General features: G+C 56.9%; 1 protein-coding gene across 3 annotated transcripts in view; it reads left to right on the plus strand.

The window, feature by feature from the left end:
• The window catches only part of NADSYN1 (NAD synthetase 1), a 38,935-nt gene extending 30,372 nt beyond the window's left edge, over positions 1-8,563 (plus strand). For 2 of the 3 annotated variants that reach the window (XR_003517349.2, XM_027578762.2), the window contains 3 exons: positions 2,027-2,155; positions 2,591-2,767; positions 3,877-4,120. Coding sequence is in view for 2 of the 3 variants with exons in the window: in XM_027578762.2 (XP_027434563.2) it covers positions 2,027-2,155; positions 2,591-2,767; positions 3,877-3,927 (357 nt within the window). In the remaining variant the exon portion in view is untranslated. Of the gene's footprint in view, positions 1-2,026; positions 2,156-2,590; positions 2,768-3,876; positions 4,121-6,845 lie in introns of those variants that run through there. The other variant, XM_027578761.2, reaches the window with a different exon arrangement.
• Positions 8,564-10,813: the final 2,250 nt, after the last annotated feature.

Consider the following 10,813-nt stretch of genomic DNA (forward strand, 5'->3'; position numbering starts at 1 on the left):
CGCCTTTGGACACAGAGATTTACTTGTGCTCATCCCAAGAGTTTGTAGATTTAGTCTTGTATTTAAGGCCGCGACCTGGTGGGGGTAGTTTTTGTGTGTGGTGTGAGGAAGGGATCCCACTTGGCCGTCTTGTTGAAGAGACAGCTCTCCCGCGGAGTGTCTCGCCATCCTGGTGGAAGTCAGTTGGCTGTAAGGGTGTGGATCCATCTCCAGACTGTTCCACTGACCTGTGTGTCCATCCCTGTCCCAGAACCGCACTCACTCAGTCACCGCAGCTTGGTGGGAAGTTTTGATATCGGCAAGTGGGCGTCCTCCCACTTTGTCACTCTCTCAACGTAATTTTGGCTGTTCTGGGCCCTCGGAATTTCCATATGAATTCTGAGATCAGGGTGTCATTTTCTGCCGCACACACGGCGCCAACTGGGATTTCCACGGCAGGTGCGCTGAGTCTGTAGCTCGATTTGGCAGGTGTTGCCCCCTGAGAATATGAGGTATTCTGAGCCCTGGACGTGGCATGTCTCCGTCTTCGCTTCGGGCCTCTTACTGTCTCGACGTTTTGTAGCTTTCAGAGCGTGAGCGTGCACTTGTTTTGTTATTTATTTCTAAGCATGTTACCTTCTTTGTTCTCCCGTAAATGGAATTGTTTTCCAAGTTTCATTTTTGGGTGGTTCGCTACCCTAGAGAGATCGGTTAGGTCTAGTCAGTTTGTAGGTTTTGAGTTTTCTCTCCCCTTGTTGGTTTTTTGGTCTAGTTTTGTGCATTATTGAAAGTGGGGTATTAAATCTCCAACTATTATTGTTGAAGCTAGGGAATTAAATGTTGCACCAGAAAATATTCACCTCACGCAGAGGAAAGCGGTAAAGGAGGTCCGTGGCATGACCCGCTAGGCCCTGGGGCTCAGCGGTGAGCCAGCTGGGCCTGCCATTTTTATGTGAGGCCCCGGGACACACAAGCGGGAAGTAACCATGAGGGCCCCAGATGGCTCCTAGTGCTGCCCACACATTGACCCGGGTGACCCGAAGGTGGCCGTGTCCCTCCGATAGGGGTCAGGACAGGCCACCCCAAGGAGGTGACATTGGAGCTGAGGCCTGAGGGAAGGCCAGGGTGGGCAATGGGGAGTAGGGAGGAGGGCCTGGTCACAGGGGGTCCTGGTTGGAGGTGAGGGCCGTCCTGCCATGCCATGAAATGTCAGCGTCACCATCTGACTCTCTCATGTGGCTCTGGCTGTATATTCTGGGGCACAGTGGGAGCTGAGGGGGGATTAGAGCAAATACTGAGAAATGCAAAAGGGGCTTGTGTGAGCCTCAGTGTGAGGCTGGCTCTTTTGAGCCGGCCTGGGGCGTTGCGTGGCCAGTGTGACCCAGGTATCTGTGCTGAGCCGTCTGTCCTTAGGAACAGCGGGCTCCCTGGGGCGGGGAGCAGGGCCGGTCTGCAGGGGGGCCCTGCCTGGCCTTGGTCCTGGCTTCGGCCTCCTGGGCCTGCTGGAGCCAAACCCACCGGCCGGCACCTTAAACGAGAGGCCCGTACCTTCTCACCATTCTGGAGGCCCAGAGGCCGAAATCAGGTCGTCTACAGGCCACGCTCCTGGCGGGACACTCCAGGGGAGGGTCCTCTGTCCAGCTCCCCGGGGCTACCTGGGCTTCAGCCACGCCCCCCCACCCTGTCTTCATGCAGTTTCTCCCCGGGCGTTCTGTCTCGTATAAAAGCCCCCACATCCAGGGCCGTCTCATCTCAAGATCTTTCACTTAATTACATCCACAAAGACCTTTGTTTTCCCAAATAAACCCACAGTTTGCAGGTTCTGGGGTTTGGAGCATGGACAGAGCTCAGTCTGTCACAGCCCTCAAAACCAGGCTGGTCCTTTCTCCTAATGCCGGCTCCGTGGCACCAGGCGGTGAGGGGGAGTGAGCCCATGCTCCTGCTCGTGGCCCCGTGGGGACCTGCCCACCCCCAGGTCTCAGGTCCGTGGGCACTGGGGCCGCAAGCTGTCCTCCAGCGCTGGCCTGCTGCCTCTCCCTCTCCGCAGGGGGACATGGGCATGACGTACACGGAGCTGTCCGTCTACGGCAGGCTCCGGAAGATCGCCAAGGCCGGGCCCTACAGCATGTTCTGCAAGCTCGTCACCATGTGGAGAGACGTGTGTTCCCCGCGGCAGGTACGGCACGTGCGGCGCTCGGCAGAGGGGGCCACAGACGCAGTGCCCGCGGGGGTAGTCTGGCTGCCAGGAGCGACTCGGTGCGCCCTGGCCTGGAACGGAGGCGCTCTGTCGCCCGCGACACAGCACCCCATCGTCGGCTCCTCCGACTGGGGCCCCTGCCTGCTGTCTGGCTCGCAGTCGGGCCCGTTGGGGCTCACACGGTGGTCCCCACAGAACCACCTGGAAGCCTCATGCCGTGCGTCTTCCTGCGCACCCCGCTTGGGTCCGCTGACGCGGCGTCCTGGGGCGCTGGGGCGGGAACGCACGCGGGACGGCCCAGCCAGCCGCCCGGGCGCACATCCGTCCACCGCTGCCCTGGGGGAGGCTGGCGCGCAGGGCTGGTAGCTGTGCGGTGTGATGCGGGCCTCAGCCCCGCGTGTCCTCGCCCACCAGGTGGCCGACGGAGTGAGGCGCTTTTTCTCCAAGTACGCTGCGAACAGACACAAAATGACCACGCTCACACCCGCGTACCACGCGGAGAGCTACAGCCCCGACGACAACAGGTTCGACCTGCGGCCATTTCTGTACCGCGCCGGCTGGCCCTGGCAGTTCCGCTGCATAGAGGATGCGGTAAGTGGGGCGCAGGCGGCTCTTCCCCGTGTCCGGCGTCTGTGGGGGAAACACCGGCTCGCTTCCGCTGAGGACCGGAAAGCTTTCTGTTTGCGGCGATGGTGTTTACTGTCCTCATGTCCGCGAAGGGCCAAGTGTGTGCTCTTTGTGCCGTGTCACTCAGCGAGCAGCCGTGTGGATGCGGGGCCCGTTGCCGTCGCTTCCAGACAACTCCAGGATCCAGACAGGCTCTCGTCTCCTCATCCCCCCCGGCTGCCCTTTCCTTTGCTAGTTAATAATACAGCGAAGGAAGGATTAGCAGGTTCAGTTTAGTAAAGCAAGTCCCGCCTTCCCTTCCCAAGGCCAAGGGCAGGAGCCAGGCCACGGGGCACGTGGGACCGCCCTTCCTGGCGCAGGTAGTCATAGCCCATGGGAGGGAAGCCGGCCAGTGGGGGGCCCTCGATACACTGACCGTGACAAGCTGGGACGCGTGCAGAGTTGCGCCGGCGATCACGGCGGGACGGACGGACGCTCCATCTGTCTGGTGGCCGAGGGAGGCGTCTCTGTAGATGACGTGGATCTGGGGGATGGACCCCGAGTCAGACTACACATCCGGGCCGTGGTTCTCGGGGGAGGGGTCACCCCCAGGGACAGCAGGCCTTGTCTGGAGATGTTCCCGGGGATGGCGTCTGGGGTGGGGTCTGTGTCATTGGCATCTGGTGGGCAGAGTGCGGGGACACTGCTGGTTTCCAGGGGTGCCCAGGACAGCCCACCTCCAGACGAGGTATCAGTGAGAGGTGGGGCTTGGCTCCCCCACCCGCACTCAGCAATGGGTTCCCCCAAATCAGGAGTGGGGTTCGGAGGCCGTGCAGAGGTAGACCCCTCAGAAGACACACGTAGGTAGAGATACAATCTGCTGTGGTCTCTGCATCTAGCAGGGACGACCGTGATGTGCTGAGGCACGTCCTCCCAGACTTGACCAGTGCACATGCTCTGCATCCTTCCCGTGTCCTCAAGCATCGTGGGTACTGCCTCACGGGCTGCTCATCCAGTCCCGTGACCACCACCCTTGCTCGGTGCGAACCGGTGTGTTTTGACAGCGTAGACATTCGTGTGTCTTGTCCGTCCAGGTTCTCCAGCTCGAGAGCAGAGGCCGTCAGGACCTGGATGGTGTTGACTGACGCCGGCTCCTGCCTGGAGGGCCCCTCCCGCAAGGGTCCCATATGTGAGGTGGGCCTCGCCAGTGACCGTGAGCAGGGGCTCAGCCACCCCTGCCTGGAGCAGCGTGCCAGCATCTTGTTTCACATCTCACGGGACAGGGATCTGTTCATTCTAGGTCCCTACAAAAAGGCTCAAGTAAAGAGAATGTGATTTCTGGGAGCAGAGTCTATGTATGTGGTGGGTGGGGATGAGGAGCCTCCTCTTTCATCCCCTCCTAAGCCCCCCTCAATTCCTAGGATCCTCTCTTGGGGGCTAAGCCCCAGGGGATCGCAGCCTCCCTGGTGCAGAGGGAAGCTGAGATGGGATTGGCCACACTCACAGTCCCCCTGTTGCTGGGGAGAGAGCACAGTCAGTTTGGGGTCTGTGCTGCTTTCCCTGCCCAAAAGCCTTACCAAAGAAAAGAAACTTGTAAGCAAGAAAAGAAATTTATTGGTTAACATGTGGGACAGTGCAGGGCTTGTGATGGCTTCAGGTCTGGCTGGATCCAGGGTATGCACATGTCCTTAGAACTTGGTTCTCTCCTCCCCCTGCCCTGCTCAGGTCCTCTGCCTCTTCATGCTCCACATTGGGGCGCTACGGCCCCAGCCCTGCGAAATCCCCGGTGTAAATCCAGCAGGAAATTAGTGTGTGTATTTTCCTGCTGGGTCACACGCCCATCCCCAAACCAGTTAGCTACAGCACAGGGGCCCCCACAGAGGACCAGGAGGTGTTAGAGAGGCATGGAGAGTGGGTGGTGGGTCCCCAGACAACACACAGCCTTCCTGTCTGAGGCGACCGTTCCCAGGGGTGCTGCCATGGGCTATGGGCCTGCAAAGCCTGTGGGTAGACCTTTCCCTCACCTTCCCACAGTGACAGCAAAAGGCCCGCTAAATACGAATCAGGCTGCGCCGAAGGTGTGGGCCCAAGCAGAGGGAGCGACACATCTCTCTCCTTCCCCAAAGGCTGCCCCCATAAGATGGTGTCCATTCCTGGAATCCAGGGCCCCCCGCAAACCCAGGAGCAAAACAGCCATTCATCCCCCCAGCCCCAGAGGCCCATTATTTCGTGACTTAAGCCAACCTGAAGACAACCTTTTACACAGGGAAGCAAAGCCATTTATTGCTCATTCCCAAAAAGCCTTGGCCTCAGAGACCCAGAAGCCCATTGCTACGCTCTGAATGTCTGAGTCCCCCCAAAACCAGATGTCGAAATTCTAATCCCCAAGGTGATGGCGTGAGGAGGTGGGGCCTTGGGGAGGTGACCCCAGAGAGCAGGTTCCCGGCCTTATGAAAGAGGCCCCAGAGAGCCCCCTGCCAGGGCCTCACCGGAGCACGCCAGCACCCCAATCTCCGGCTCCCCAGCCCCAGAACCGTGGCTCATTCCCGGTGTTTCCGAGACACCGTCAGGGTGCTTTTCCTAAAGCCAAGAAGCAGTTTACTCTTGGAGGAAAATTCAGTCCTCCACCGGGGAGGGTCCAGAAATAAAGACCCAACAGTCAAAGCTCCTCTGTGAGCCGACATGGCCCTGGGGACGCTGAGGGCGGTCTCCCTCCTCGAAGGCTGGTTGCTGGCGGAGCCGACAGTGCAGACCCACAGGCAGCTCTCCCTGACCCTGTCGGCGGCCCCCCAGCGTTGGCCCAGGGGGGTGGTGACAGACGAGATCCAGGAGATGTGAACGTGGGGTCCAGCAGCTGAGGCGGGGACCCTCGTGCCACTTCGCCCCCTGAGATGACCGTCAGCAAGGGGGACGCAGTGCAGGCCTCATCACCCCACGGGTGTCCCGGGCAGGACGGTGCCCTCGCTGACTCCCTGGGGAGGGAGCAGGCACACCACATGACATCGTCGGGCCCCCCCCGGCTACAGGGTAGTGTCCCCCTAGTTACAGCGTATGTCCCCCCAGCTACAGGGTGGTGACCCCCAGTTATTGTTCCCAGTTATAGGGTCGTGTCCCCCCAGCTACAGGGCGGTGACCCAGTTTAAGACAGTGTCCCCCTCGTTACAGGGTAGTATCCCCCTGGTAATAGGGTTGTTCCCCCCAGCTACAGAATAGTGTCCCCCCAGTTATAGGGTAGAGTGCCTCATTATAGGGTAGTGTCCCCCCAGCTACGGGACGGTGACCCCCAGTTATGGGGTTGTCGCCAGAGCTCAGCTAATGAGAAGCCAGCAGCTTCCTGGCAGCCAAAAGTGTGTCTCTGAGGGATCCTGGCTGTCTTCAGAGCAGGCACAGACAAGACCCAGCCTGTTTCTTGGAGAAGAGAATGAGGCCTCGTGGCAAACACAGAGCTGGCTCAGAATCTCAGGGACCTCCTTGTGTCCCGGGGACACTCCTGAGCCCCAAGACCCCCTAGAGCCTTTCTCCTCCCCTCCGGACGGTCCTGCAAGTTTCGACAACAAAAGCAATCTGAGGGGCCTCGGAAGACAAGGCTCATTGCACAAAGGGTTTATCGAAGCAGCCAAACTCGTGACTGGCTTCATGTTGTCCTTCCAGACAGAACTCCGTCAACAAAGATTTCACTGGAATCCTAAAGACAAAACTAGAATTTTGGAAAACGTTGCATGTTGCATCCAGTGGGGTGAACTCCTTAGAAGTCTAGGAAGAAAACCTGTAGTAAGATCCTAGAACATGCCAGAAAAATGGGCAAAGCTGAAGGGACACCCCATTTCTTTTTTTTTTAATTTTATTATGTTAGTCACCATACCATACATTATTAGTTTTTGATGTAGTGCTCCATGATTCATTGTTCTCGTCTAATACCCAGTGCTCCATGCAGAACGTGCCCTCCTTAATACCCATCACCGGGCTAACCCATCCCCCTACACCCCTCCCCCCTAGAACCCTCAGTTTGTTTTTCAGAGTCCATAGTCTCTCATGGTTTGTCTCCCCCTCCGATCCCCCCCAGGACACCCCATTTCCAAGGGGCCAACCTACACCCAGAAGAATTTTAGCAGCATTACTTGTGCAAGACTGAAAACGAGCAGAATTTTAAGACAAAGGTTGAAACCACTGACTCTCCACGGTTGGCAAGTGTGACCCTACCAGCCCCCTGACGAGCTTTCCAAAGGGTGATTTGACAATAGGCTGAAAAGACCCAAAGATGTGCATTTCACATGGGAAGTCTGCTCCAGCAATTTGTCCACGGTTTCTATATGAAGGGGAGGCTGTGACGGGACTTACTCTGCAGGTGCCTGACTTGGTTGGGGTGCTGCTGCTTGCTGACCGGGAGGTGTGACTTCTGCCAGGAGATCGTCGGGCCCACTTGGGAACTTGCCACCCGGCAGGGGGGCTGTCCTCTCTGTTCGGCAGGGCGGGTGCCACTCCCCTGCCCTGCCTCCTCACCCAGGGTTCCCTGGAGACCCCCGTGAGGGGTGCCCTCGGTTTCTGCCTCCCGATGAAATAAATGGCAGGGTTCACAGCGCTGTTGATGGAAGACAGGAAACATCATGGTGAATGAACCCTGAATCCTTGAGGAAGAACTTGGTACTGAATCGCTCAGGACAAAACTGTGGATTGTTTCTGCCTCTTAGTGTAGACAGAATGAGAGCCTGTATTCATTTTTTTTAAGTAGACCCCACGCCCAGCATGGAGCCCAACATGGGGCTTGAACTCAGGACCCTGAGATCGAGACCTGAGCTGAGATCAAGAGTCAGACGCTTAACCCATTGAGCCACCCAGACACCCCTTTGTGCATTTTTTAATGGTGGGTTTGGTTAGGTATTTATTTTAATGTGTGCGATACATACATAATAATATAATCAGCACAAGGAACCCATGACATTCTGTTGCTCAGAATGGAGCTAAGAGGGAAAAAAAGCAAGTTGACTTAAGGAAAAATATTAAATAGTAGTACCCGTGGTCCCAAATGTGCAGCAGTGAGACCAGCAACACACACACACATCTGGGAAATGCCTATCGAGGCAGCACGCAGCACGCAGGCGTGGAGTTCTCGGGACGAGCGCGGTGCACAGCGCCGGAGCGCAGCCCTGGCGCCCTCGGCATCTCTACCCGCAAATGAGCTTTCACTCCCAACTCGCCTTTCTGCGGGTCTTGGTGCTTTCATAGACACCAGGCGTGATCTGATGGCTTTCCCAGGCGGTTCAAGGTCCTGTTCTCATCCCCAGTGTGCCCTGGTGGTGCCCTGCGCAGTCCCTCTCTGGGACCCACTGCCGTCGGAGGGACGGAGAACCGGCTTCCCTTGGCCTCCGATGTTTAAGGAACTTTCTCCGCTTAATTGGATCTTTTTGTCCCTGGGGCCCCCGTAGGCACTAGAATCTAAACGTCTCACAATCTCATATCAGGAGAATGATGCACCTCTCATCCGGAAACTTTTTTAAAAGTAAATGAGCTTTCTATTTTAGAACAGTTTTAGGTTTGGGAGAAAAGGTGACAAGACCGTAAAGAGTTCCCGTAGCCCCCCTGCCGCTTCCCCCACTATTAATCTCTTGTTAGAATTAATAAGCTGGTACTGATGATTACTCATTACTAACCAAAGTCCATTAGTTTATTCGATTTCCTTAGTTTTTCCTCAGTGTCCCCCTCCTGTGCCAGGACCCCCCGTCCGTTTAGACATCCCGTCCCCGCAGGCTGCTTTCGGCTGCAACAGCTTCCCGGACTGTCCTTGTTCTTGATGACCTGGACAGTTCCGAGGCAGACGGGTCAGGCACGCCCTAGGACGCCCCTCAGTTGGGGTCTGTCCGGTGTGTGTGCCACAGTCAGACTGGGCTGTGGGCTTGGGAGGAGGACCCCAGGGTGAAGCGCCCTCCCACCCCAGCGCGTCGGGGCCCGAGCTCCCCACCTGACGCGTCCCCATGACGCTGGCCTTGCTCACCTGGCGGGGTGCGCGTCAGGCCCCCACCACACCGTCACTCTCTCCCCTGCTGCGTACGCTGCGCCGTCGGGAAGGAAGTCACTGAGCACCCACGCCTGTGAGTGGAGAGTCCACACACACTGCTCGGAACTCCTCCACCTGGAGATTCGGGTCTTCTCCCCCACTCGTTTCTTTATTCCACTATTTATCTGTATCGGGGAACTTGTGAATACTTACACTTGGATCACAACCTGATTCTGTAGTCTGCATTTCGTTGCTCTAATTGTCCCAGCTCTGGTCACCGGGCGTCCTGTCGGCTGCCTCCAGGTCACTCCAACAGACCCGTCAGTGTGGATTCCTGGTTTCACGTGTTCTGACTTTCTGGCTCTTGAAGGTGCCCCAGGCTCGTCTTGGGTATTTCCTGCTTCGATTCCAGAATCAGACGTCCACCCAGGAGCGGCTGGTCCCTTTCACTGGGGAATGGTATCAACAGCCCCGATCAGGTGCAGATGTCCCTGTTCTGGGGGTGTCATTTCTCTGGGGCCCTCTCGTGGACGAAGCCGGGAAACGGACAGCGTAGACCAATCCAGCATTTTTAAAATTCACGCGTACAGACTTAGTACCCATTTTCCTCTCCTTTCCTTTCATTGGAACCAAGACAAAATCAAACTTTGGTTTTATAGTAGCTGTCTAAACAGGAAATATAGTAGCATAATTCACCATATTAAGCCATGACGGGAAAACAACAGGTGGTCATATCTGCAAGACGCCGAGATGCTTATTTGGTGGAACAGAACACTGACTTACAATTTGAACGATAATAAGGAATAGAAGGAAACTCTTCAACCTGGAGATCCGATGTCACGTGCGATGCAGTTGAAATCAAATCAAGAGGTTAATGCTAATAGTGAAGGTGCTGAAGGACCCAAGCCTTGCTGTCTCTGGATTGCGGACTGGGTAGTGACCTCGTGGGCACCCCCTTCTTTTGCCCCTGGCCATGCCAAGGTCAGTCACCTTTGGACTTGCTGCAGGTCAGGCCCTCTGCTGCCCCACCGTGTACGGATTCATCCTCCCTACGTTTCTCAGACACCTGACGCACCACACCAGCCACGCATCCCGTCCAGCGCCTCACCCACGGCGGGAGGTCTCCCCATCATGCTCCCCAGCCGGCTGGGGCCTCTGACTCTGTGTCGCCAGCAGACAGTGGGCGACCCTGCTCCAGACCCCGTCCCAGCTCTAGCTCGCTGACCCACTAGGGTCCCCGGGGAAGCAGGCTACGTGTCAGAGGGCTGCGTGTAGGAGGTCCGTCAGGGGTGCCCCTGGGGAAAGGAAGGAACTTGAGGGGAGAGGAAGGAAGGAGGCTTGGCAGCAGGAGAGCTGGAATATTCTGCAGTCTCCATGGAGGCCACAGCTATGGGTAGGCAGCTCAGAAGCTGGGCAGCCCTTCAGCAACGCCTTGATTGGAGCAAGAGGGCCAGACCTCTACCCCCAGGGTCCCATGCAGGCTGCCTGGAGACGGGCATGACCTGGGGGGCGGCACTCTCCCCAGCTGAGTCTGTGTGCCAGGGCCTGACAGCTGGGGGCTTTCAGCAGGTCAGGGAGACACCCCTTCATCCCGGGAGGATCTGGGCAGTACCCATGTGTGTGCACCTCAGGGTTGTACTTAATGAACTGAATCTTAAAGTCTGACCACCAGCACTTTCAAATAGGTGGAACGCCTCAGCCCGGTCATTCAGACACATTCTGGCGCCCCTTCCTGATCATTCCACTGCATTCAGAGTCACGCCTACTGTCTCATGGTTATTTTTCTTTCGTTTCCCATTATTTTTCAATGCAGTTCTTGATCCAATAAATTGATTCCATGAACCCCCAGTGGGTTACAGTCTGCACTTTGGAGAACACCCTCACATAGAATTCAAACTGCATTGTCCCCGTGTGTCCCCTACTAGGCTACTAAGGGCAGGGCCTGACTTTGAAAACCCGGCATCCCTTACGCCCAGCTGTGTGGCACCCGGCAGAAGTCCCGTCAGCGTTTTAAAATCTAAGCTAAGTTCCTAAATCTA

Source organism: Zalophus californianus, chromosome 11 (assembly GCF_009762305.2).
Source record: "Zalophus californianus isolate mZalCal1 chromosome 11, mZalCal1.pri.v2, whole genome shotgun sequence".
Classification (NCBI taxonomy): Eukaryota; Metazoa; Chordata; class Mammalia; order Carnivora; family Otariidae; genus Zalophus; species Zalophus californianus.